This window comes from Chinchilla lanigera, unplaced genomic scaffold (genome assembly GCF_000276665.1).
Source record: "Chinchilla lanigera isolate Chin_1 unplaced genomic scaffold, ChiLan1.0 scaffold00059, whole genome shotgun sequence".
Taxonomy (NCBI): Eukaryota; Metazoa; Chordata; class Mammalia; order Rodentia; family Chinchillidae; genus Chinchilla; species Chinchilla lanigera.
In genome coordinates, this window is record NW_004955460.1 from 12,692,978 (window position 1) to 12,720,386 (window position 27,409).

The 27,409-nt window shown below is 49.6% G+C and overlaps 1 protein-coding gene across 1 annotated transcript in view; it reads left to right on the forward strand.

Annotated features, from left to right (window-relative positions):
* The window catches only part of Iqce (IQ motif containing E), a gene marked incomplete in the record, with an annotated part of 47,965 nt that overhangs the window by 16,329 nt on the left and 4,227 nt on the right, over nucleotides 1–27,409 (forward strand). Inside the window, 15 exon segments of the mRNA XM_013521153.1 lie at nucleotides 925–1,038; nucleotides 1,139–1,189; nucleotides 3,277–3,347; nucleotides 4,422–4,494; nucleotides 4,734–4,783; nucleotides 6,458–6,621; nucleotides 7,959–8,014; nucleotides 9,039–9,220; nucleotides 11,318–11,422; nucleotides 12,914–13,013; nucleotides 18,004–18,165; nucleotides 20,549–20,572; nucleotides 25,206–25,316; nucleotides 26,102–26,223; nucleotides 26,622–26,716. Of these exon segments, the coding sequence (XP_013376607.1) occupies nucleotides 925–1,038; nucleotides 1,139–1,189; nucleotides 3,277–3,347; nucleotides 4,422–4,494; nucleotides 4,734–4,783; nucleotides 6,458–6,621; nucleotides 7,959–8,014; nucleotides 9,039–9,220; nucleotides 11,318–11,422; nucleotides 12,914–13,013; nucleotides 18,004–18,165; nucleotides 20,549–20,572; nucleotides 25,206–25,316; nucleotides 26,102–26,223; nucleotides 26,622–26,716 (1,480 nt within the window).

The window sequence follows — 27,409 nt, forward strand, 5'->3', positions numbered from 1 at the left end:
ATATGAGATTCTGCCCCATGGGCTGCTGGCTTCTAAGAGGTTTGGAAGGGCTCTTTTTCCTAGGTGGATGGATTTTTTTTTTTAAACTGGTGCTGGGGATTGTACTCAGGGCCTTCATATTGAGCTACATCTTCAGCCATTTTTATTTTGAGGAAGGATCTTGCTAAATTGCTAAGGTGCCCAGGCTGAGCTCAAGCTTGTGATCCTCCTACCTTAGGCTTTCAGAGTGCTGGGATTACAGGTATAGCCCACCATGCCTTGCTGTGGATGGATTTTAAAAAAAAAAACATTATATAATGTCCCTCCCTCTGGTACCTTTCTATTCTCCAAGGTCTACTTCATCTGATAGTAACTTACCCATTCACACTTTATTTTAATTAATGTTTACATGGTATATCTTGTTCCATTCTGTTCCTTTCAACATACCCTTTCATCATGTTTGAAACAAGTTTCTTATAGATAGCATATATCTACTTTGCCAATCTTTTAATTGGTTTGTTTAGATCATTTATAAACAACATACTTGTTGATATGTTAGGCTATGTCTCCCATTTTCTGTTCTTCCTGTATTACATTTCTCCTTTATTTTTCTGCCTCCTGTGACTTACTTGAGCATTGTTTAGAATTTCATTTTTGTTTAGTCAAAGTGTTTTTCAGTGTGTCTCTTTGTACAAGGGATGACAAAAAGATGGAGAATGTTACGATAAGACATGAAAGAGGATTTCTACAGCTGCTTCAGAAAGCGCAAGCATGATGGGATAAGTGTGGTTGAAGTGAGGGGAGAGTATTTTGAGATATATTAATGGCAATATGTCCTTTACAGTAATTTTAAAAATCTAAATATTCACCCTGTTTTTCCATCATACCTCATACATTGTGTGGTTACACACATGGGCATGTGCGAGTGGTGCTTTCCTTCTGCAGTCATTACACACACAGAAAAGTGACGTGGATCTAATGAGAACAAAACTCCGGCGCATGGAAGAGGAAAATACCAGAAAGGACCGGCAGATAGAACAGCTCTTGGACCCAGGACGAGTAAGCACCTGACCCCAAGTGGGCTTCGGCCTGTGGGCTCCTGTGGTGGCGGGGCGCAGGCTGAAGCACATGGCCCTCACATCTTGATCTGCTCCCACAGGGCCCAGACTTCGTTCGCACTCTGGCGGAGAAAAGGCCCGACACCGGTTGGGTGAGTAGTCTCCAGCTCCAGAAAGCCCTCCTTTGACTGCAGTTAGAGGCAGCCACATGCTGAAGAGATGCCATCTTCTCAGAACACTTGCATGGGAGGACAGGAAAGAAATGGGCATAGAACTTTCTAGAAGCATCCTCCACAAAGCTCTAGGGATCTCAGAAAAATGCTTCAGGCTTGGTCAAGGCTCATGGGATGGGGCCGGTAGGCTTACACCAGGCAGGCCAGAAAATAAACTGTAGAGAAAACAGTCACAATGGTCACCTTCCCCATCACATCCCAAAACATACCTGTGCTTTACATGGGTTTCTGAGCCAAAACACAGAAACCAAGAAGCAGTAGAACAAAGCACTTAAAATAGATGTAAACACCTTTCATGTTGCATAATGATAATATTAAACAAATTGAAACGGAATAAGGGGATGTGGAGACGTTCTTTGGTTAATGTTCCTGCAGCAAACTAACATTTGGAGAAAATGCATCACAGAGCTAAAATTAGAATGGATACAATTTTGAGATCATTGAATACAAAAAAAAATGATGTGATTAATGGATTTGGTAACATAAAATTGAAATTTGTGTAAAAACCCAGAAGACTACATAAAAGCAGACAATATAATGAGTGGACGGGAGGATATTATTGACCAATACATTGTTTTCTACCCCAGAATATGCAAAAAGCTCTATATAAATCTGTAAGAAACAAATTATGCTCTGAAATATAACAATATATATGTCATATAGAAATATCATCTACTTAACATAAATGATTAAAGCCCAGTTCTGTGGGTAGGATAGCACAGATCAATACTTAATTCACAAGTCTGTAATCCCAGCACTGGGAGGCTGAGGCAGGAGGATCGTTGTGAGCTTAAAGCCAGCCTGAACTGCATAGCGAGACTCTGTCTCAAAAAACAAAAACAAAATAAAAATACTTAATTCACAAATGTTTGTGAATGAATTAATGTGTTTCACAAGAAAAAAAAAACCAGATGACAGCAAATTGTTACATAATTATTCATTCTACACACATACATGATTTCATTTGATTTCTTGTAATAGAAGGACTCCAGTCCCCATTTTTTAAAATCATGAAACTGAGGCAAGCAGTTTTCCCGACGTGGGACCCCAGGTGCTCAGACCTGGAAGGCAGGAATGGTATCTCTTGGCCCTGTCATCCTACTAGAACCTCATCCTTGAGGGAAGAAATGATTTTAAATTACTCCGAATAAAGCCGCACACCATAAAGAAACACATGATCAAAGCATCCGCCTAGTGACCTGTCGTCATGCCTGCCCCTGTCTGGCAGTTTCCTGTTAGGACTGTCTCTCAGGAATGTAATCCAGTGTGATTTGCACAAGGATGTTTCTCTCTGCCCAAGTTGGAGGGAAATGTGTTCACATCTAGTTAAAATCTAGCTGGATGCAGTGGCCTATGCACCCTGGGAGGCAAGAGGATCAGAAGTTTGCATCCAGCCTAAGCAATGTAGTAACTGAGTCCCTCAAAATAAAAAATAGGAAAGGTCTGAGGATGTAGCTCAGTACTGCCCCCAAAAATTATATATTCAAAAGAAAAGGATATTCTTTAAGGAACGTAGGGCATGTGTGATCTCCCAAAAGGATACGTTAGCAGAGAGGGAAGAAAGGAGGCTGGAAGTGGGGGGCGGCCCCTCCTTCCCAGGGAGGTGGGGCACTGGAGCCCCTTCAGGCCTCTGCTCTGTCAGTCCTAACTCCAAGTGCAGACTGACTGAGTTGCCCTGAGGTGGGAGACAGTGAAGGTCAGTGGTTTTTATTTCTAGGATTGTGATGGGTTCCATTATCTAAAACAAGTGATGCTAGGTCCTGCCTGTCCTCCTGAGTACAAACCTGCCTGCCCCAGTGGGCGTCCTGCCCCCCTTGCCCCTCACCCGGCCTCATGGAGTGAGCAAGTCCCAGCCCTTTAATCATCCCCAGGCCTGTGGCCTGGAAGAGAGGGCAGCAAACGGTTGAGAAGGGAAGGACGGAGGCTGCGGAGGTGCCCACAGGGAAGCAGCACTGAGGGCTGTGGGGCTGGGCGGAGGTGGCTGAGGTGGTGGCCTTCTGTGGTAGGTCATCAATGGGCTGAGACAGAGGATCTTCCGGCTGGAGCAGCAGTGCAAGGAGAAGGACAGTGCTATCAAGTACGGAGCTGCTGCCTGGAGGTCTCAGTGGGAGGGTTTAGGGCCCAGGCCAGCTGGGAGGGGCCGCTCCTCCCAGTTAACACTCCCTTTCTGCTCTGGTGCTTGTCGGGCCTCTGCTTCTCCCAGCCAACCTCTGTCCATAATGTCCCTGTTCCCACCCATAGCGAAGGGAAGTATTACCCAGCTGTCTGTCTGTCTCTCTCCTGTTTTTCTTTTTAATCTGCATTTCCTTTAAACATCATCAGGGAAAAGTATTTCCCTTCACCTTTTTCTTGTTATACTTAAAGAATCTTTTTTTTCTTAGTATTTTGCAGGCCACTTTCTATTTCCAATGTGAATTTTCTAGGGCTTGGCGCAAGCAAGCCCTACGTACCCAGACGTTGCTCTGGGCTGCCTCTCGTGTGGTTTTGGTGATGTTCCCCATACTTTACCTGACTGTCTCTGTGCCTGTCTTGTTAGTGCAAAGGGATAGTCTTGCTCAGCTGTACTTAAGTTTATTTAAGGAAAACTTGTCTGGGCCTCATATCTCTTACGCAATAGTTCCCCTTCCCATTTGTTTCTTGCTGAAATTTAGCAACCTAAAATATTTGTGGTTATTTGCTAATTCCTGGAGTGTTTCAGAATGCTGAGCTTCTTTCCTCTCAGTGCCTTTTGCCTGAAGCCTGTGATAGACAGAGAACAAGGTGACACAGTGACAGGCTGAAGGGAGACAGTGATTCTCCCCATCTGCTCCCCAAAGATGACGTATTAGCTCTGAAGCTCTAAGGTTGGGGCTGCACCATTACTCCAACTGTTTAAAAACAGGGTCTTTGGAGAAGAATGTCTTATGGAGCCTTGGGAAATGGCTGGTCTCACCCGGGAAGGACCCTTGCTGGTGTGAGGAATCCCCCCATCAGTTTGGAAACGAGCCATTTATTCAAGGCCAAAGCCAACAGGGCTGGCTCAGGCCAGTCTTCTCTCACCGGGTCCCTTTCCAAAGCCGGCCCAGCTTGGCTGTTTTGTGAATTGTGCTTTCCGTGGCTCTCCCCTGGGCGTGCTGACATTGCCCTGCTGACTCTGAACCTGCATCCCCAGCAAACTGCAGATGGACATGAAGACCACCAACCTGGAGGAGATGAGGATTGCCATGGAGACCTACTACGAGGAGGTGTGTGTGGAGGAACAGGTGGTTGGGGGCAGAAGAGGCGACCCTGCTGCTGCCCAGGGTTGAGCTGAGGCCGGGGCTGGCCCACACCAGTGCTCCTGCTCAGCTTGACTGAGAAGGAGTTGCTGCAGATTCTCCTGACTCCACCATGGGACAGGGATCAGGACTGCCCGCAGCGCTCAGGGCAGGACCACTCACATGCTCGTTTGTATCTTTAATGCTTTCTAATTTGGTGCTTGCAGATCCATCGTCTCCAGACTCTCTTGGCAAGTTCCGAAACCACAGGAAAGAAGTATGCTACCATTGGTACCACGTTGTCCTTGTGTTACTGAGCGACTCTGAAATCAGGGTACCCTTGTCCCACTTGGGAAGGGCATCTCCTGCCCTCATGTGGCCACAGAGCCAGCACCACACCTGTGTGCTGATGAGTGGTCTTGTTTGCACGCTGGTGCTCACCCCATAACTGCCACACACTCAGTGCTACATGCATTAGTGATCCCTGCTACACAGCCCCCTCCAGCTCAGGACTGGAAATGCTGGCTTTCAACGCAGATCTACCTTACGAGAAAGATATGTGCTACAAATCCATTTTGCTGCTTAAACTTTTCCCAAACCAGTTTGTTAGAGGCATCGAGGTTCTCCTTATCACATAGATCCCCCATCCTTTTCCAACGGGCTTTCATTAAATTATGAGAGGATGGTCCCCTACCATAGACATGGCCACACCTCTGGTCTCTGCAGCAGGCCGCTGGCACTTGGGGGCCACACTGCCTTGCACGTGCTTCCTTTTTCTCTTTACCTCTCATGGCTTCAAACAGGTTGGAAAGGGCCGGGGAGTAAATATGGTTGGACCTCATGTTTGGTCGAATGGAGAGTTTAAATGATACCTGCAAAAGCAGGGATGCCAGGTCCCAGGGTCTTCTGTCTGAGCAACTCAAGGGGCAGAGTTGGTGTTTCCTGAGGGTGGGGAGCAGGGTTGGGGCAACCTGGGTTGTGGGGGGCCCAGGTAGGGGGCAGAGGCCTGGGCTGCAGACCTGGACATGCTGGTCATTTGTGGACACTGGGTCAGTAATACTGGACCACTACTTCTGGGGGTATAGGCTTAGGCCGCTCTAAGCCCCTGACCATGTTTTCACCACAGTCAGACATGTGGTCCTACATGCGTTTCTGTTTAAAGATGTTGAAGGTAGATGGTTGATTCATTAACACTGAACTCATGGCCGGCAGCTCTCAATCTCATGTGTGAGCTAATCTCAGCAGACACACACATTCTCCAAGGGCCGCCTCACAGCATGGGACACTACACAGTGCTTCGGCCCCACACTGTGGGCTGCTGTAAACTGTGACGTCACCCACACAAAGCACAAACGTTGGAAATAGGGTCTTTTTGCACGAAGTAGACTACAAAAAGGACGCATGTTTAAAGTCTGAGAGCCGAAGCCAGAAGACTCTATGGCACTGAGTAGCCTCAGCTGGGAGGATACATCAGATTTCCAACCCTCTGTTCACACATGTGGTTCCTTTGACACCCTTGAGTAATGATTTGAGTTTACAGATAAATCTTAAGGAGTAGGCAAATTGGCAAATACATACTGTTCTCCAGATAATGGACTGCCTATATTTTAGACTTCATGGGCTAAGAGGCAAAATCAAATCTATTACACCAATATTTATATTACAAAAGAAAAATAAGTTGGCATAAAATTTTAGTGGTGGGATCTAAAATACGATACTACTAACGCAGTACTACATTTTGTTACACAGTTTTCTAATAATAAGAATAGAATCCTATTATAGGTTAACTTTTGCTAACTTGGGGTTCAAAGTTAGTGTTTCCCTTCTTGATGGCAAAAACTATTATATCTGCAAAATTCTGCCCTCACAGCCAGATTCGCCTTCACCTTGGTTGAGATGTTGAGTGAGCCAGTGTAGGAATCTCTAGCTGAGCTCTTTTGGTTGTTCCCAGGCCTCTGGCAGAGAAGAAAGTGGGCGTGAAGAGGCAGAAGAAGATGAGCAGTGCCCTCCTGAACCTGTCCCGGAGCGTTCAGGAGCTGACTGAAGAGAACCAGAGCTTGAAGGAGGACCTGGACCGTGTGCTCAGCAACTCCCCAACCATCACCAGAGTGAAGGGTATCTTCCACAGAAAAACTACGCAGGGAAGGCACAGGATGGCTGCCCCAGGGGAGTCCTGGGCAGGCCCTATAAGCCAGTGCAGTGGGTGTATCAGCTGTGTCAGCTGCGCTTCCTCCCTGCACTTGCAAAGCCTTGAGTTCCTGTGCTTCACAGCCAACTGTCCCGCTAGGCAACATTCCACTAGTAGTGACTCCAGAGTGTAGCTGGCACTGCTGCCTGTAGATTGGCTCTAGGCCCTGAAACTGTATAGCAAGGGGTGAAAATTCTGATATGCCTGGGAGGTACTGCTGTAGGGTGGGAAGAGACAGTTAGCAAGTCCCCCAGGGAAAGGTGGGTAAGGGCAGATGGCAGTGGGGTTCTGCCACGGACAGGGCTGGGGGAGGCCTCCTCAAGTCATTGGCAGCTGGCCATGACCTGCAAGAGGCGATGGCCAGCCTGCTGGCACCTGGGGCCATTGGGGCACCAGCAAGTGTAGAAGCCCAGAGCAGAGGCCAGTGTGGCTCCTCAGGTCAGCCCTGGGAGCGGTACTGGTTGGGGGACAGCTGAGCAGGGCCCAGGCTCCATTGGGAACCCCATGGGCAGCAAGGGAGCACTATTGTGATGAGGGTGAGGATGGGAGAGGAGGTTAGGTTCTGATGCAACTAGAAGGCAGAATCTATGGGAAAACAGAGATGGTGTGTAGCCTGCAAAAGCACGGGCCTCAGGTGCCAGCATCTTCTGTCTGAGCAACTCAGAGGACAGAGTTGGCATTTCCTGAGGGTGAGGAGGAGGGACAGGGTGGCCTGGACAAGTGGAGGGGTAGGCAGGAAGGGGCCTGGGCTGCAGAGCTGAGGACATGAGCACAGTGAGGCTGTGGGGTGCTGTGTGACCGGGTAGAAGAGGGAGAGTGCAAACCAGGGGTATCTAGAAGGTTGAAAGGTAAGGGCGAGCCCATTAAGCAGAGTGGGCAGTGGCCAGTGAGGGGATGTGAGAGTCAGGCAGAGGCTGGGACCAAAACACATAAACAGACTGTGGGCTTAGCCAGTTGAAAAAGTCACCTGTGATATTGATAGCAGTAGAATAATGTTCTCTTGGGGTTAAAACCTGATTGGAGTAGAATCAGGAAAGAGTGTTACCCTGAGACATTAGCATCAGTACCTTCACAGCCAAAGAGAATAGAAAAATCACCCAGTGCTGCAGAAACCTCTTGGGTGTCAAGTGTCTGCCCAGCATGGCCTCATGGCTTCGCTGACAGCCTGGGCGAGGGAATGCCATCAGGTCGGTCCTGAGAAGGGTGGTCTGGGCCACAGGGTGCCCTCCAGATGGGCACTCTGCAGACTTGTTGCTTCCCTTAGGTTACGTGGACTGGAGCAAGCCTCGGCTACTGAGACGCATTGCAGAGCTAGAAAAGGTGAGTGGATGTCTGCATCACCTGTCACTCAGGACTTACCTGTCTGATCTGGTTGGGGACACACTCAAAGTGACATGAGCACACTGAACAGATGGACATCTGTCCAGAAGATGACACAAAGTGCACCCCTAGAAGAGTAAGCTCCTTCCAGGTCTGGACAAGACCCAGGGGGTGTGCTGTTCTTGACTCCTACTTTATGGACAGCCAGGTCTTAGTCACACAGTACACTCGTGGGGCTTCTGCGTGTGTCTGTAGGTGGCTGTGCATGACCCTGAGTGTTCCACCGCCCAGACTCCGCACTAGACCCCTGCCCACTCATGTAATGTGGAGTTCACAGGAAGCTGTCCTCCCACGCTCTGCTGACCTGAGCATTTGGGGAGTTAGCGTTTCCTTTCACCCCTGGGTGGAACGGGACCTCTGGTCTTGCTGGAACTGGTCCTACTGGAACTGGTCCTTCCTGTTGGAACTAGACTGGCTCTCTTAGCAAAGCAGAGCAAGCATTGAGGGAAGGTATTTTAAATAAGTTCACTTATTTACAAAGTAGAAAACAAAAGAGGCTTCTGTACACAGTGGATATTTAACAAGCAAAGCTTGCTGGGTGCTACAGGGAGCCAGAGCAAGACGTCCCCTGAGAGAGCTGCTGCAGCCCGTCATTTTGCTGGCAGAAAGGGAACAGTTTAAGGTAGAAAGTGTGAAGGTTGGAAATTTCAGAAGCTCTGGGGAACTGAGGGCAAATAAGCACACAGATCCACAGTGCGCACATCCACCTGGCCCTGCACCTTTCTGCTGTGTTGGTGGCTCCTCTGCCCTGCCCTGTCCCCTTGGCCTGGGTCTCACTCTCCCACTTCCAATTCCACACTTCTGGGACTTGTGCCTGTGCAGTGGACTGTGCCAGGCAACTTGGGCCATATGGCAAAGCTGTTCCCAAGGCTGGAGACTAGTTTTCCATGGTCTCTGTTCTGGGTTTCACAAGTGGAATGTGGAAACAAGAATAATATCTAACAAATGCCTGTGTTGCCTCCAGAAACTAAATTCGATGGAGAGCTCAAAACCGCCTGCCTCAGAGCTGGTCAAGTCGAATCCCAATGGCACGGCACCCAAGCAGCTGGGATGGGACGGGCAGGAGGAGCAGGAGCACCTTCGGGGGACGGTGAAGAGCCTGAGGGGAGAGCGGAATGAGCTACAGGCCCAGCTGCTAGAAAAAGAGTAGGTGCCTAGGTGCTGCTGTGTCCAAGGCTGAACTTCTGTTCTGGATGTGAGGAAGTGCTCTATGCATAGCAATTATTGCATAAATGCTGTATAGGACTCTGTGAGATGTGATTGAAAAATAGTGTGTGTTTAAAAAACATTTTTTAAATATAATATCATAAAAGACACATTGCCGTGAATCCACCTCTCCCTGTCTTTAAATACATCTCTCCCATCATTCTTGCAACGATTCTGGGAGTCCGCTTTTTGTATCTTTAGTCGTGGCTGCCTTGGTGTCTGGAATTGATTCCAGATGTGCACCTTTTCATCATTTTGACTTTGGCAAAGTCACACAGTACCAGGTCTGGTGAATAAGGTAGAGGAGGTAGGCTGGGGATATAGCTCAGTGGTACAAGCGCCTGTCTGGCAAGCACAAGGTCCTAAGTTCAATTCTTGGTACAAAAAAAAAAAAAAAATAAGGTAAAGGAGGGTGCACTGTCATTTTTATGAGACTGCCTTTCCTTTGGATGGCACTCGGCAGCAGTTTGACCACATTTTTGATCCCACCTATTAAAGACGCTCATGAAAGAAGCAACTGCTTCAGAAAGAACAATGGAATAAATGTGTTCAAAGCAAGGAGGAGGACTTTGAGGGGGATTCATAGCAGTGTGTCTTTTCCTGTAACAAATAATTTTAGAATTTAAGCATTCACTATATTTTTTATTGCTTTCCATACACTTGTTAGATTTACGTTGTGGAATAAAAGCTGCAGTAGTAGTGAAAAGAAGACAGCAAGTGGCCATATTCCATCATTAAAAGAGAGGGGTAGGTGGGAGAGCACCACGAAAATCTCTACACAGAGTTCCAGAGGAATTTCCAGATTGTTTCCTAAGGGGGAGGAGTTCCTGCCTTGAATTTGTCTAAAATCAGTTAGGTCTTAGGCAGAGTGGTCCTGACATTCAGTAATGTATTTATGGCATATGATCTATACATTACATGAGACATAAACGATGTGAAATGCTTAGCATGACCTGGAGCTGGAGGCAGAGCCTCACCGCGTGATCTGTAGTTTCGTGATCTGTTACCAACTCAGCACAGGATCTGACTCCTGCTTGCATGTGGCTTCTCCTGTCACAGCTCTGTCGTAAGCTAACCCACCCATCTTCTGGGACGGTGTTTAATCTCAGGTCTGCAAGACCATGGTGACTTTGCCACTCAGAGGGGTCTGCACAGGCAGGAGCACCAGCCCACCCAGGAGCTGATGGGATGGGGGACTGCAGGTGCTGGCAGAGCTCCTGACTGAATTGCCTCCTGCGTCCCATGTCCCTAGCCGATGTGCATGCACATGGGTGTCTGAGGGCTCCTGGCTGCCTCCTAGCCCACGGCATTCTCTGGGGCCTGTGTGCCCAGCAGAAGCAAGTCCCTTCACTCTATTGTCCCCAACCTGCAGTGACAGTTCCCAGTGTAGTCATGTGAACTGATAGGTTCTTTGTGAAACTATTTCATGGAGTTTTTAAAATCAAGATAGTCATTTTGAAACATAAACAACTCCTGGGATTATCTATTAAGCTATCACATGACCTAATAGCTACAACATATGGAGTGCTTGCTGTGTGGTAGGCGCTCTTCTACTCATTTGGAGAAATATCTAGTTTCCTGTGGACATTAGTAGGGCCTGGAAAAGTTGGGCCACTTAGACTGTAGGCAGCAGCTCTGCATTTGTGGGCCACTATGCCATCGTGACACATGAGGACTCAGCAGGAGCTGCCTGGGCAGCCCTCCTATGCTCAGGATCAGCACTGGCAGCACCCCAGCCTGTGCTGCAGTAGTGATGTATCACTGACACTGTCATGGTGTCACTGCTGTTCACATCTTTCCCCACAACTATGAGGCCACAGGGTGAGACCTTGCTGCTTTTATACCCTAGCCCTGACAGGCCTTCATACACAGTGGTGTTTGTGTGCTGTCAGGACCTGGGGCTGCTTGAGCAACTTGCTAATCCCCTGTCCACTGTCCTGAGGAAAGAAGTCAACGGCTGTTGTGTTCTGAAGTGTCTTCCTGCCCTGACAGTCTCTGGTTCTAATGGTGCGGAAATGTCTGATTCTGTTCATTCAGCAAGGAAGTGAGGCAGCTGCTACAGGCCAAGAGCGAGCTGGAGAAGGAGCTGGAGAGTGCAAGGGAAGGTCAGAAGCATCAGCTGGAACGAGAGCAGGCCTTGAAGTAAGTATCAAACAGCAGAGAAGCCACACAACACAAACCCTCCCTGCCTCCAGGCCACCTTCCCCACAGGTCCCAGCATAGCTTCAAGAGAGGGTTTGGTAAAGACCACGGCTCTTCCTGAGATCTTTCAGTGTGTTCTTCTGCCTCTGGGATATAAACCCAAGACCTGCTAGAAGGCTCTTTGGTATAAGCCAGTGTTTGCCTCCGTGGCAAACCATGGTGAACACCTCCACTGCATCTGCCCAGGGATCCCACTCCACTGTGCCCTCCCCTCGGCAGCGTCTGAGCACCATGACTTCACACTCCACTCCTTTGTGACAGCAACGGTCACCAGAGCCAGGAAGGGCAGCACTCCCTGTGTCCCTCCCTAGAGAATGGATGAGCAGCCTGGGGTCACCCACACAAAAAACAAGGAAGCCAACGCTGATGCACTGTGCTCGGGGAAAGAGGCCAGGCAGGCCTCAGAGCCTGAGCCATGTGCAGGACATGTGCAGAGCAGAGAGATCCAAGGGCTGGCGGTGAGGAAGAGGGGCGCTAGGGGTGTTCAGGGATTCCCATCATTGTGAATATGCTAAAGATGCCTAATTATACATTTTTAAATAGTAGTTTTGTTTTTGTCTTTTTGTGGTATTAAGGATCAAACCCAGGGCCTTGTGCATGTTAGAGAAATGCTTTATCCCTGAACCACACCCCCAGTTTAAGATAATGATTTTATGTTGTGAATTTTACATAAAATCTGAGCAGACATATTTAGCACTCAAAACAATCAGTAAGATACAGATGACTGGAATGAAGAGAAAACATTTTATTTTCATTTCTGGAGATGACTAAATTGTGTCAGAGGCTAGAATTAAAGTAAATCAGAAATGTTTGGGAACAAATGGTTTTTACATTGGAATCCTTGGTAAGGCCACATATTGCAATTCCCTCCATTCCCCATGGAGGGCTGGTTCCATTGGGGGCGTGTACCTAGCAGGCCAAGGGCCTGGGTTCCATCCTAGCGGCAGAAAACCCCCACCTGATATCACCATCATTTGTGCATTGGCTTTTTTGTTTGGCTTTTCACAGTGCTAGGAATCAAACCCAAGACCTTGCTCATGCTATATACAGGGACTATTTTTTCGGGCTCTGACATGTCCAGCACAGTGTTGCTCTGCGATCCTCAGCACCCCCTCTCTGGGGCACATTACAGAGCACCGTCCTGCAGCAGGTTACTGGTACCTCTACCAGGGAGGTGGCCCCCTCTGCAGCCTATCCAGCGTCTGTCTGTACGGGGTTGTCAACCAGGTGTGATCTGACATCTGTATGAATGAAAGCAAGTAACTTAGCTACTTAAGTCTTATGGCCACTGTTTGCTCCAAGAGGGCTGTCACTTGAGCGTGCTGTAAGTGAAACCAGTAAGGCCTGCATGGTGGCCAGTAAGGCCACCATGCAGTGGCCATTCCTCACCTGGTGACAAGCAAGGTGTCATCTTTCCCTTTCCCATTTTAGAGAAGAAATCCAAACACTTATCAGCAAGTGCCAAGAGCTAGAAGAATCCAAGAAAGAAGAGAAACGTGCAGGCCGTCGTCCCCTAGAGATGATACATGAGGTATGTGTGGCCGTGCTGCCTCCTCTCCTGTCTGTTATGGTGCCCTTCCTGACCCGAAGGTGACAGCCTAATCTCCTGTCATCGTCGTGGTTCATGTCTGTGACTCAGGTGGGATATGTGGAAGTCTGGAGCTATCGACTGGCTTACTAGGTGGTGTCAGGACATCTTCCCTACACTCTCTGCCTTGGAGGTCGGGGGACCAGTGGAAAAGGAGTGGAAACCCACAGAGGCACCACACCCTTGCTGGGTGGATGGGTGCTCCTGGGTGGAGCAAGGTGGTCTCCTCCAGGCTTGTCCACAAGCTATAGACTGTGTGGTATAGAGGGACTGTTTGGTTAGTACCTGGCAGCTGCCCCTCCTCTCCTCTGTGTAGGTGGAGGCCACAGGAGGCAGCTGCCACTGAGATGTGAGGCCTGTGGTTGTGAGGGTCACTTAGCCGTTCTCTGTCCCAGGAGTCCCTGATGAACCAGTGTTGCCTGCACTTGGACTTCTGTTCAGTGTCTCCTCGCTAACCTCTCTTCTAACGAATGGACTCTTCAGATGGCAGGTGTGATCTGACATCTGTATGAATGAAAGCAAGTAACTTAGCTACTTAAGTCTTATGGCCACTGTTTGCTCCAAGAGGGCTGTCACTTGAGCGTGCTGTAAGTGAAACCAGTAAGGCCTGCACCCATGACTTGGTGACTGGCCCTTTTAGCGGCTCTTGTGGCTCCTTCCTCAGGGCCTCTTCCTGCCACCCATGGTCTGAGCAAACCTGGACTAAGCCCAGCATGTGATGTGTTGCTTCAGAAGGACCTGGCATTCAGCAGCAGGGGAGGACAAATGAGGTTACCCTTGGCCTCCAGAAAATAGGCCCATGGGCTGTGGGGCGAAGTTCCCTGCCAGAGCTGTTCTTAACAGGGTTTTGTTTTAAATCTGGACTGCCTTCTTCTTCAAAGGCTGGCTTAATTAGCTAGATCCTAATTTCAAGATCTCTTCGTTTGCACAAGAGAAGAAGGAAAACCAGAGGTTAGGGAATCTGGAAAAGCTGGTCTCACAGTTTGAGTTTCAAATTGAAACAGACCGTAGCACTGTGGACTTGGGGAAGCCCGTGGTCTTTGTGTGTGCACCAGTGACACCCGTGTGCCTGGCTGGCAGGTGTGAGCGCCTCCCTCTCAGTCCCTTCTGAAAGGTGCCCTTGCTGCTCAGGGACTCATAGCTTCTGTACCGTCCCCAAGGGACTCCTATCTTCTGCACTTTCTGTAATGGTTTCTCCAGCATTTTGGAGAATGCTTTGAGTCAGAGGTCTCTGGCCCCTGGGCCTTTAGGAACTGGGCTGTATAGTGGGTGATGGGTGGCAGACTGACTGCAGAGCTAGTGAAGCTTCATTTCTATTTAAAACCTGAGCTCCGCCTTCCATCAAATCAGGGGCAGTATTAGATTCTCAGAGGAGCAACAACCCTATTGTTAACTGCAAGGCATCTAGGTCCTGTGCTCCTTATGAGGAAAGTGTGCAGTAATAAGAGAAATAAAGTGCACAGTGAGTGTAATGTGCTTGAATCATCCCCAAACCACCCTCCAAACTCTACGCCTTCCATGGAAAAATTGTCTTCCATGAAACCAATCCCTGCTGCCAAAATGGTTGGGGACCCCTTCTGTAAGTGATGCAGAGTCACCGTCCCTGCTCCAAGGAATTCGCCACTGTCTCTGTGACATCACTTTTCACCCTGCTCACCTGAGTGCACACATTGCTGCCCCAAGGACATAGCCAAGAGGACATCTCCTGGGCCATCGATCTCGCCCACCACTGTGCCTGTGGCATTGTGGGTGACAGGCAGGCTTAAGTGTCCCCCTGGATCCACATCATTTTCAGGGCATTAGTGAAAGATTTTTTTTTCCAAGTGGGCTGCTCACGGAGACTGGGACGTCCACAGGGCTTACTGACTTGTTGCCTGGCTGCTTCTGGAAATCCTGACCCTTATCTGGTGCTCAGCAATAAAGACACCTAGGAGTTTGTTTATTTTTAAAACTTTCCACTCAAAGTTATATCCTTAGAGGGGAAAACGTTTCCACACACATCAGAATGGAGAAGAAGGGCTTTGTCTCAGCGTCCGCCTGGCTGGTGAGGACTCCTGCCTGTCTTTGGCCCGTTCAAAGGGGTTTTGCAGACCCACAGAAGGAAAAGGGGAAGCAAATTTGTCCTGTTGTGTTACCATCTTGATGTGAAGACAGAAAAGATTGTTGTAGCACTGGCTTCCTCCCCATCCCCTGGTTGGATGCAGATGAGATGCAGAGATGACCCACGGAGTGGGTTGAGTGTCCCTGCTGATTCATGTGACCACCACGGGAGGGTCAGCTCATGCGTTGCTGGGTCACCTCCGTTCTTTGAGGGTCTTTACTGCAGTGTTGGCTGCTTTCGGTATGAATTTCAGTAATTTGGGGTTTAAATCTGCCAATTCAGGCCACGTCAGGAAGACCCCTAAGAGGTTGCTTTCTCCAGAAACTGTGTCCCTGAGCGATCACTCCTCTTCTCCTACTGAAGCCACAGGAGATTTTGCTCCATATTTTTATTTTGGCTTCTTCTTTATATAAGACCTTGGGATTTTGTGTTCCTGTACATGACAGGAGCACAGGCAGGGGCGGCAGACAGCACCTTGTACTCTGCAGAGTCTGTCACGGGAGTCTTGTCTGAGAAAGCTACAAACTCAGGAGCTATCATGGCGTGTGGCTCAGTGACATGTGGTGGTGACCCTGTCAGTGGAGTAGTGGACAGCTAGGGCTGCGGACAGTGATATGGAGAGGTAGAAATAATTCCCTCACCCACCCCAACATCAATTCCATTTTATTTTTTAAAAAATTAATACTTAGAAATATGTCTGAAGTTGACCGACCTTATGGCACAGTAGGGTATCTGACTCCAGATCAGAAACATATCTGAAAGTACTGCCAAAATACAGCTTTTCCCATATATATTAGGACCATAAGTACTTTTTTAACCTTCTTTCAATATTGTCTGAATTTTTCTCATAACAAGCATCTCCTTCCCATCTCTTAGTTCGATTTTTTTTTTCTTCTTATAAACATTGCCACTTGAGAGAAAAAGAAGAGTGAGGTGAAGTGGGAGTCCTCAGCGTTGTCCTGAGTGGGGGCAGCAGCTCTCCATGGTCACATGGGAATGAGTTGCTGTGGGTTGGAAGTTGTGTGAGGTCCTGTGTGAATTCGTGAAACCCTGTCTAAAGTCAAAAGAAAAAAGATTAAAAGGGCTGAGGGGTGTGGCTTGGTGGTAGAGTGATTGCCTAGCATGCCTTCTGTATCAAAGTTAGATGTTGTTTTAATTGTCTTCCAGCAGTTGTTGGAGTCAGTGCTCCTTTATCTTCTAAGCCGTCAGTTTTACCTTTTTTGGTCACAAAAGCATGGGTCTCATGTGACAGATTCTCATCTCACTTTAGTGGAATGAGGGTCTGAAAATATGTTACCCTTGAGGCACACAATGAGGCTCTTCAGGGATGATAAACTCGAGATGAGGTGGCTTCATGTCAGCATGTGGACACAGGTCACTTAGGGATCACTGGGAAGCTCAGATGACAGCCAGCCGTGCTGAGTGTACCCAGGGTGTGTCTGATCAGACAGGGTAAGGTCCACTTGCAGAGACACGAGTATCACAAGGGGCACATTCGTCCTCACACGCCCTCAGAAACAAGAGCAGGCCTGCCACTGGGGTGGGGAGAGCAAGGCCCAGGACTTCTACTGTGGACAGGACCAGGCGAAGCAGAGTATGTGGCTGAGCAGGCTACAGACTGACTGACCTGCACAGTTCTGCTGAGCGCTGGGTCAGAAACATGGCCATGGGTGATGGAGGGCAGGGCACACTCGCTTGGTGTGTGTGGATTACAGAGTTGCCGGATGGGGCAGAACTGGGCTTCGTATGATGTGTATGGAAGGCTTCTCACAGAGGCGGCCTTCTCACCTCTGAGAAGTAGGCAGCCCTGGGAGGGGCCTCTGTCTGGGGCCAGCAAAGGCCCAGATGTCAGAGCACCCTGGAGTGCAGGAAAAACTCGGTCTCTCACTGATTGACCCATTCTTCCAGTCACAGCTGCCCACCTGCGCCAGGCCTCTCGTGGTGTGGGCTGCTGCTTGTTCCACATCCCCACCGCAGCCTTTCTACAATGACGTGCATCCCTACTGAGCCTGCCAGGGGTTTCACTTTTATTGAAAAGTGTCCTTGTAGATAATAAATTTGGACTCATAAGTTGTAGAAATCAATGGCATTTCAGTGATCACAATATCAATTGCTGCTTTTTTCTACCTTACAAAGCAAGGTAGTGCTAGGCATGGTGGTGCACACCTGTAATCTCAGCATTTGGGAGGCTGAGGCAGGAGGATTGCCATGAGTTTGAAGCCAACATGGGCTACCTAGTGGATTCAAGGATAGCCTGAACTACGTAGTAAAACCTTGTCTCAAAAAAAAAAAAAAAAAAAAGACCAAGCTAATTTAGGCATGGTGCCACATGCCTGTAATTGCAGCTATTCAGGAGACTGAGACCAGAAGATCTAAAGTTCAAGGCCAGCCCAGGCAATTTGTGAGACCTTATCTAAACTAAAAATAAATAAATAAATAAATTTTTTAAAATGGTTGGGGGTGTGGTTTGGTGGTAGAGTAGTGCCTAGCATGCCTGAGGCCCTAGGTTCAATCCCTAATAGTGCATTTTAAAAAAAGCTTAGAAATATTTTGCCTTTAATCCTAGAAATCCCACTTTCATGATATAGTATTAAACTTCCAACAGGCCCAAGAAAAGACCATAGGACCACAGGCAAGTCCCGAGTGTCGTGTTGGGATGAGGGTGTGTGTGTGGCCCTGGAGTGGACACTGCAGGTCAGGAGATTGCTGCCAGTGCCAGGAGCGTCTGACCTGCTTATTGAGGCTTTAGCCAGATGGCACAGTGAACATGCAGGTGCAGACTGTACTACACTGTACTGACACTAGTCTTTCCCCCTCTCACATTTCCTGCAGGCTGGCAAAGCACCATGCATGTCCCCCCCAGGCAGCACAGCCTCACAGCGAGACTCTGATTCTGAGGAGGAGGGCACCTGCTGGCCTCCCTCTGGCACTGATGGGAGGAAAGAGGCGGCAGCCAGGACCCTGCAGGCCCGGTGGAAGGCCCGGGCACACACGGTGAGCTTCCCAAGGAGGCCAGCACCTGCAGTGGTCATGTGTCCATTGAGAAAGCGGTCAGCATCAGTGTGTCCATCACCTACATTGGCCTTCTGTGTGCCGGCTCCAAGCCCAGGCCACTGCTGCAGAGTATGCAGGCCACTGAGGCTGTGTGGCATGATCAGCGCTGATAGGGAAGCAAAGGAGAGAACAAAGGGGCCCCATGAGCCCGGGTAGATCGTAGAGAGGCTGACTGCAGCCCCGAGCACAGGTGTGCAGGAGTACTCAGGTTCCTTGCCACTGACAAGTGCAGGAAGTCTGAGTCACCCATGACCAGCCCTTTTCTGGGGCTCCCGGGAACAACCACTCACAAGAGGGACCCATCTCGTGGGAATGTGAAAGGTCCTCCTGACAGACCAATGTCTGTGACTCTGCACCGGGCCCCTTTGCAGTTGAGTGAGGTTACAGAACAGGGCTCCCTTTCTCAGCTCCTGCGGTGGCTCTCCTGTAGGGATGTGTGCTGCTGAGACTTTAGTTTTCAAAGGGCCACAGAGTCCTTAGATGAGCTGAATGCTTTGAAAAATGTACTAAGTATTTACATGGGCACCATCTTTTTCCCCTAGTTGAAAACAAAAGTGATGGCATTCTCTGCTTGTCTGCATTCTGGAAGAGCTCATCTCCAACAAGTTGCCCTGGTGGGAAGGGTGGGGGGAATCATTGCTTCTGACCCAGGCAGGCATGGTGGCACAGGTCTATAATCCCAGAACTGAGGGAGGCTGAGGCAGGGGGATATCAAGTTCAAGTTCTACCCAAGCAACGGAGCAGTTTAGCAAGACCCTATCTCAAAATAAAAAATAAAAAGGGCTGGGCATGTGGCTCACTGGTAAGTGCCCTTGGGTTTGATACCTAGTACTGCCCCCCCCATCATTGATTTTTCCCAGATTTTATTATGGAAAATTTTCAAAACTTACGGAAAAGTTAAAAGAATTTAATGTATTCAGCAATGTGTTCTACTTTCCATTACCTCAATTCAACATGGTACTTGTGTGTGTGTGTGTGTGTGTGTATATATATATATATATATATATATATATATATATATATATATATGCTTTTTCCCCCAGAAGCATTTGAAAGTAAACCTTAAGCATTACAAAACATCACCACATTCATTGAAGAAAAAGGACATTTCCTTGCTGAGATTGGATTAGAGTCCTCACCAGCAAAGCCTTGAGCTCTCTTAGTGTAGTTCCCACAGCCCCTGCCCTCTTCTTTTTAAAGACATTTTGCTTTTTGAAGCGAGTAGGCTGGCACTTTATAGGATATTCTTTACAAGATGTTTCCTTATGGTGTCATTTAACTTGCTTTTCTGTCCCTTCTATTTCCTGTAAATGAGAAAGTAGGTCTCTAGGTTTGACTCCGCTCAAGTCAAAGCTTTCTAGCATGAACACCTTGAAAGTGAGTCTGTGTGTATCACATGGCCTCTAGACACAAATGAGATCAGTACCCTAACACTCTGGGAGGCTGAAGGGTTGTATGTTCGAGCCCTACCTGAGTAACCTAGAAACTTAGGGAGACCTTGTCCCAATAAAGAAAGAAAGAAAGAAAGAAAGAAAGAAAGGTGCAGGGTTCAATCCTCAGTATCAAAAAACATGAGACCAGTAGTCCCACATGTGTTTCTAAGTGTCATTATGGGTGTAAGGTTGTGGCTGCTCACTCGCCTTCTCAAAGCATCAGTAACCTGCAGAAGTGGTTGTCCCTACCACCCCTCACCTGCCGGATCAGCATCCTAGCATGGCCTGACCTTGTCCTTACTCCAGATGCAGAAGGGCAGAAGGACGGCTTCTTCCCAGTTCCATCCTTCTACATAATAGGTCATTTCCTTTGTGAAACAGTTTTCTTATCAGTGGACATAAGGTCCAGGTCTGCCTTACGACACAGGGCAGTCCTTAGTTACTTCCCTTCAAGTACCAAGCAAACACTGGTCCAGAGTAAGGAATTGTTCTGAAAGTCGCTTCCAGCAGAGCAACTAACTCATATATTCACTCAGTCTCTCTGTCAACTCGGAAGGTTGCTATGGAATCAATATTTTTCAATTAGTCCTTATCCTTATTGTTCAGATGGTCCTGAATCTGGCCAGGGGAGCCCTCTGATCTGCCCCCTGTGTCTCTGTCTTGCTAAGTCCTTATTTTCTAGCACAAGAGAGTGAAGCAGCCCTGTGCCTCCCTCTCGCCAGCCCTAGTTCCTGCTGTTTCTGAGCCGTTGGGTCTATGAAGGAGCGACTTGACTGTCCACACTGTCTCCTGTTCCTGCTGGACAGGGGGCAAATTCAAGGAATGAAAACTGCTGTGAGGAACTCATCCCCCTTGTATTAACTCATTTTTTCTTTATTTCTTTATTTCAGAAAAAAAAGGCCGTCCTGGATGAGGTAAGCAAGGTTAATTTCACCAATTTCAAAATCTCTGTTTTGACTCTGGAGTAAAGAAATTGTTGGCACATTTAGAGACACATTATTAAGCCCTGACTTTCAAGAAATCAAAGCGAACCCCAACATTCAATTTAAAATGCATAAATAACAGAAACATCAAATAAATATTAGAATAATTTTGCACTTCCAACATTCATTTTATTTATTCTTTCAACACATGAGCACCCATGTCGGTTCTGTGCCAAGCAGTCTTAATTGGTGCAGGTAGAGCTCAGGTGGTGCTGGAGTAGAGCACCCAGGCTGGAGGGCAGGGTCCCTGTGAAGAGGACAACCCCCAGGAGGAGTGGCAGGCTGTGTAGCAGGGGTGAGGGCAGAGAGGGAGGTGAGCAGTGGCAGCTGGGGCATTGTGCGTGGCCGAGGCCGTACCCCTTTGTCAGTGAGGTGCGGAAAAACTAAAATCCACATCTTATTCCAGTCTTGGGGCCCTCTCCACTTTTTAAACACTTCTCTCACCCCCTCCCCCACCCCAGGCTGCAGTGCGTGTCCACTTGGCCACAGGGAGGACCAAAGTCTCTCACACTGGGTACCGACTTCCTCATGCCCAGGAGCCCCTCCCGCTCCGCACGCCAGCCTGCCCACTCTCCAACTCCCAGTGCTCTGCCTCAGTGGCTAAGAGGGGGCCTTACCCTCAGCTTGGGAGGCTCCCTTGCAGGCAGGCCCTGGGCAAGCAAATAAGGACAGCAGGACACGGTCTCAGACTTCATTGCACTGTCTTATAATAAAGCAGCATGGAACAGCATGGCCAGCGGGCTATGGGCTTTGGCAGTGCATATCCATGTCACAGATATGTGAGCTCCCTCTGCCAGCCAGTCCCACGACACCCCCTCAGCGTGGTCGCTACTTCCATTGTGCTTGTCCTCACTTCCAAGTCAGCAGCTACCTGAGCTCCCAATCCCTGGTTCCTGTATCAACCCCTTGCTGGCCACCCTTTGGTCACCCCTCATCCTTCCCCAGCTACAGTGGCCATTTCTGATACCACAGTCTGACCTTCCCTCCTCTTCCCCGTTGCTTCCCCTGGCCCCCAACCCTCACAGCTCCTAGGGTCTCTGACACCCTGGCTGGCCTGGCCCCATACCCTGCTGTGTCCCCCACGTGCCTCATTCCCACCCGACCCAATCCCGTCCTGCCTTCTCGGCCCTGCCCCACTGAATGTGACTTGAAAATTGTGCAACCCTGGACAAAGTGGCCTTCAGCACTGCCTGGGGCCCACTCACCAGTTCACCACCCAACTCAGAGACACAGCTATGCTGGACCTAACTCTCCTCCAGTCTTGGCCCCACCTCCACTGACCAGCTGGCTTCTTACTCCACTGAGGGACAGAGTGGTCAAGTGACCTCCAGCTCGAATAGGGAGTCAGCTCCCTCAAGACGGTCACAGTCAGAAACCGGACAGTAGCAGGCCCTGGTGTGGTATGGCAGAGTTGAGTCTGCTCGGGCAGCCATGTGAAACAGGCACTGCTGGGGGACACAGTGTGACCATTCCTCAGAAAGTTGGACCTAGGGTTGTCCTGCGGCCCTGCTGCTCCTCCCTACTGTGTGCACCCAGGGAGGCTGGGACAGTTGCTCAGAAGCTTGGCCCTGGAGAGTGGTCTGTCCGCCTGGTGGGATGCTACTCAGCTGTAAGGAGGAGGGAACATAGATGAACCTCAGAACATCGTGCCAAGTCAGCGAAGCCGGGCATAAGGCCACATACGTGTGGCCCTCTGATGTGATATGTCTGGGATAAGTAATGAAGGACACAGAGGTGGATCTATGGCTGGCACGAATGGAGACCGTGGGGGACAGTGAATGGTGGTCAGTGGTGCAGGGATTCTGGTTGGGGCGATGGAAAGATCTAGAATGATGTTGGCAACATCTGTACAGCACAGCGCATGGGATCAGGGCCACCAAACTACACTGGAAATTAAAGGGTAAGCTGGATGTGTACTTCGCCATACTTTTTCTTAAAAAACTTTAAAATATACGAGAGAGGGGCTGGGGATTTAGCTCAGCGGCAAAGCGCCTGCCTGGCAAGCACAAGGTCGTGAGTTCGGTTCCCGGTACCAGAGAAAAACCAAAAAAATAAATAAATAAATAAAATATACGAGAGAGAGAGAGAGAGAAAGAGAGAGAGAGAGAGAGAGAGAGAGAGAGAGACCTTCCTCACCATCCTTGTCGAGCAGCCAGGTGTCTGCTGTCCCTGTGCCTGTGGAGAACTCCCACCCCCTGGACCACACCCACTGTGCACAGTCACTCATGGATCGCTCTCCGTCACGTGTGTCCCAGAGCTTCTCCTCTGGACCATGGCCCCTGCAGTTGTGTCTCTGTTCTCGGTCCCCCAGCTTCTCCTCTGCAGTTCCTCACCTCCCTTCCTTGGGCCCACCCACCCCAGCAGTGACACCAGCTGTGTCGTCAGCCACCACATCCAGTGGCCTCTGCAGTCTGCCTCACAAGGAGTGTAGGACTGGGAGGAGAGCCCTGGTCCACCTTGGACACCTGCACTTGGGATTCCTGTCCGTGCTTCTTGTCTCAAGATCTCCACCTTCTCTGGAATGTCTGGCTGCCCCAGGACCCACCCCGGCACTCTACTTCAGTGGCCCCCAAGGGCAGAGGGCATCTTGCCATGGAGGATGAGATATGAGAGCAGTCCAGCCCTGAGCATAGCGCTGGCCTCTGCCGCTCCCCCAACTCCTGTTTCCTCATGCTGATTGTGTAAAATCGCCTCAGACCAAACACATCTAGAGTAGAAGTCTGTTTTTTTTTCAGGGTCTTGCTGGCCTTGAACTCATTATGTAGTCCAAATGGGCCTTGAACTCATGGCAGTCCTCCTGCCTCAGCCTCGCAAGTGCAAGGATCTCAGGTGTGCACCACCACACCCAGGTCCAGAAGTTGTTTTCCACCCCATACCTGCTCCTCAGAAGTGGTGTCTCCCATCAACCCCCTTACCCAGGACATGGTGTTGAAATCTCGCCTCCTCTTCCCCGACATCCTACCACCAGCCCAGCCAAACCTGTGAGCTGCCTTTGAAACATGCCCACAGTTCAGCCTCTTCAGGATCTGAGTTCCCCCTGACCCAGACCCCATCGCTTCCTGCCTAGACCATTACAGTAATCTGCTCACTTCCTCTTTGCCCTTCCCTCCCACCCCTGTGCAGCCAGCAGGAAGACATTTTAAACATTGGATACCACCACTTTGTAATGTCATCCTGTCATCCTGAGAACAAATCCAAAGTTGCTCCTACCCACCTGTGTGCTGGTTCCTGTACTGCCCTCCAGCCCTGGCATCTTTGTGACTCTCCCAGGGTGCTGGCGAGTCTGGTGCCTTCACTGGAATGTCCCCTCAGACCACCCTTCCGAGTGTCCCACGCCCTGGACTTGCTTCATAGCATATACAAATGACACTATTATTATGGGACTGCTGCCTCCCCCATGAAGATGTAGGTTCCCTGCAGGCCGGGACCGTCTCTCTTCCCCACTGCACTCCTAGTTCCTAGAATAGTGATTGGCCTATGGTGTGATTCAGTGTGTGGGTTCCCCACCCCCATACCAGGGATTTAACTCAGAGCCTTCATGATGAGCTACATCCCCAACCCTCTCTTTTTGTTTGTTATTTTGAGACCAGGTCTTGCTAAGTTGCTCAGGCTGAGCTGGAACTAGTGGCTCTCCTGCCTCAGCCTCCCTCAGTGCTGGAATTACAGGTGTGTGCCACCAGTATGCCTGGGCAGTGTTTTCTAATGAATAAGTGAGAGAACAGTTGCTGGGCAGTACAGGGCTGCTAGCTAACCAGACAGCGTATACTGTCCTCACAGCCTGCTTTTTCCTTCCTGATCCCCCTCCCTCAACACATTCTACTTCTCTGAAGTAAAAGTGATACTAAGGCCCCCTTCCTTCTTTCCTCCCTCCTTTCTATATTTCTTTCTTTCTCTCCTTTCCTTCTTTTTCTTTCACTTCTTTCCCTCCTTCCTTTTGAGACAGGGTCTTGCTAAATAGTTCAGACTACCTTGAACTCACTGTGTAATTCAGGGTGGCCTCAAACTCTTGGTCATCCTTCTGCCTCAGCCTCCCCAGAGCTGCGATTATAGGCTTGCGCCACCAGGCCTGACTAAGGCCCCCTTCATAGGGCTGCATCTGAGTGTACATTCAGACAGCCTTCTCTCCCCACCATGAAAGGTGCCGAGCCCCACCACAGATGCTTAAAGCCCAGCAAGCAGATTCTTGGGATGGAAACAAATCAGCTGCCAAACACGATCATGCCGCACTGCTAATATCAGCCCATACTTTACACATAGATGTGTTTTATGTTGGGTCGTTCATTCTGTTTCATCTACTTTCCACCATATGCATCTTCTGAAGTCATGAATGGTATAGCAAGATCTCTAGAGCAATCTAAGGGAATCATTTATCCTATGACCTTAATCATACATGCTTTTCTTAAGAAATGTGTGAGGATACTGCGTAGGGTCTGCAACTGATGCTCTGCAACCGGATGGAAGGGGCTTTCTCTGCCCACACAGTTTCCCCCGGACTCTCCCTCAGTCCGCCCAGCATCTTCCAGGGAAGTTAACAGTCATCTTCCTCTCCTTCCTTTCCTGCCAGGTGGCCGTCGTGCTCCAGGCAGCTTTCAGGGGACATCTAACGCGAGCCAAGCTGCTATCAAGCAAAGCACATGGTTCAGAACCGCCCAGCCAGCCAGGCTGTGCAGACCAGGTACCCACTTGGGGCTGCACACAGGCCTCGTCTGTGCTCCGTGGCTGCTTCTCTTAGCTTCGCCCAGCAGGAAAAGCTCAGGGCCCTCAGTCTTCCCACTTCTGCTGCAGAACTGGCTGGGCTTAGCCTCAGAGCCAGAATGCTTTGAGGTCTGGAGAGTCAAATAGCACATCTGTCTTACGGTGAAGACAAGCTAAAAGCAGATAAACATTGACATTGCCACATAGGTGCTGTCCTCAGAAAATCAGATGAGAGGGTAAAGACTCTCCAAAGAATGCCAGACGTGGTGGCTCCCACCTATAATCGCAGCACTCAAAGAGATTGAGGCAGGAAGAATGCATGTTTGAGTCCAGCCTGGGCAGTTTAGCAGTTTATTGAGATTCTCATCTCAAAAAGGGCTGGAGATGTAGCTCAGTTCAAAGGCCTTGAACAAAAAGCAAAAAACCTCTCCAGAGTTTAAAAACCAAGAGCCACCGGGAATGGTGTGCACACACCTATAATCCCAGGCCTCGGGAGCCTGAGACAGGGGGATTGTTGCAGGTTCAAGGCCAGCCTGGGCCGGGCCACACACTCAGTTCAAGGCCAACCTGAATTAAGACTAAATCTTGTCTCAAAAAAACAAAATATAAAACCTAAGAACCTACAGTCAGGAGGTTGCTAACTCCATGATAATAATGTGGTGCACCTGAAAGGCAGCTGCTGGTCCTGGCCCTTGATGGTCTGCAGGAGGCACATGGGGCCATAGGGTCCCCAGACAGTTCTCTCCCTTTGTCCTGCCTCCACAGAGCTCCCCAATGCCTCGTGTCCTAAGCCCCATCACCCAATGCGAGGGCAGCCCAGAGCAGGAAGAGGCCATCACTGTCGTCCAGTCTGTCCTCCGGGGACACCTGGCCAGGGCCAGGCACAGGTGAGTATCACGCTTACCTCTTGCCACTGTCTGCACTGTCTCAGTCTGCCTAGCAGGAAGTGGCGGTGACCTGTCCCGTTGTCTGTAGTTCTCTCTGAGGAGAGCCAGGCCAACTTGGAGCCCTAATCCTGACTCCACCTGACGTGGGATAGACATACAGCTGTGTGGGCAGTGACCATGTCCACAGGGAACCAGAGGTAGGGCACAGGAAGACAGCTAAGCCGCTCATAAAAACTTCATGACCCGACCACAGCATGTGCCCCAAAGGTGTGGACAGAGGACATTTCTGAGGCTCTTCAGGGCCCTCCTGCCTTGGGGCCCGAGGCTGATTAGTGACACTGCAGGCCTGCAGATTCTGTGCTCTGCCACCAGATGAGCTGAAGCTTTCTGTTTTCTAGCACCACCAGCAGAACCACTGGCACCAAGTCCTGGAGAGCAGCTGCAGCCACGCCACCCGAAACCTCCTCCCCACCCTGCCTCGCAGCTTCTGCCGGTAATTTCATGCACTTGATTTTCACACAAGGGGCAGCTGGCCCTCTTAATGGTTAAACCAAAAGCACACCCACCTTCCAGGCCAGTTGGGGCCCTGTAAGGATGCACGGTAGGTTTGTCTCACTGTCCCACTTTGTCCCACTTGCCCCCAAACCAAGCCGTACCAGAAAGACCCTCAGCCCAGCTTCCTTTCTTGGCACAGGGACTGGGGCTCCCTCAGCTTGCAGATAGCCCTGCCCAACCACAGTTCCCCACTAGCCACCCCGAGCTTCCTGGTTCCGTGTCGTTGTTTCTCCCAGCTTCACCCAGAGCTAGCAGATTCCCTCCTCTGACCCAGTGTTCCTCTGTTTAAGTAAAACATTGATTCTGTGCTTCCACAAAGCTGGAAAGCACTGACTGACTCGAAGCCTTGGGCCAGGGATGCAGCCCTGGCTGTGAGCGCTGGTCCTTGCCACACCTGCGGAAGGTGATCCTGCAGGCCGCCCTTCTCTGGTGTCTCCTCTCACTCAGAAGTTGCTTTTGGCCCCTGGTGAATGCGCTTCAGAGTCCTCCTGCCTCAAGCAGAAGACCCTGCAGCGGCCACTGCTGGTTGTGATGTCACCACAAAGCTAAGCCTGAGGCAGAATGCAGGTGGAGACTGGGGACAGTCATTAAAGAAATGCAGTCAAGGTTGACTTTTTTTTTTTTTTTTTTT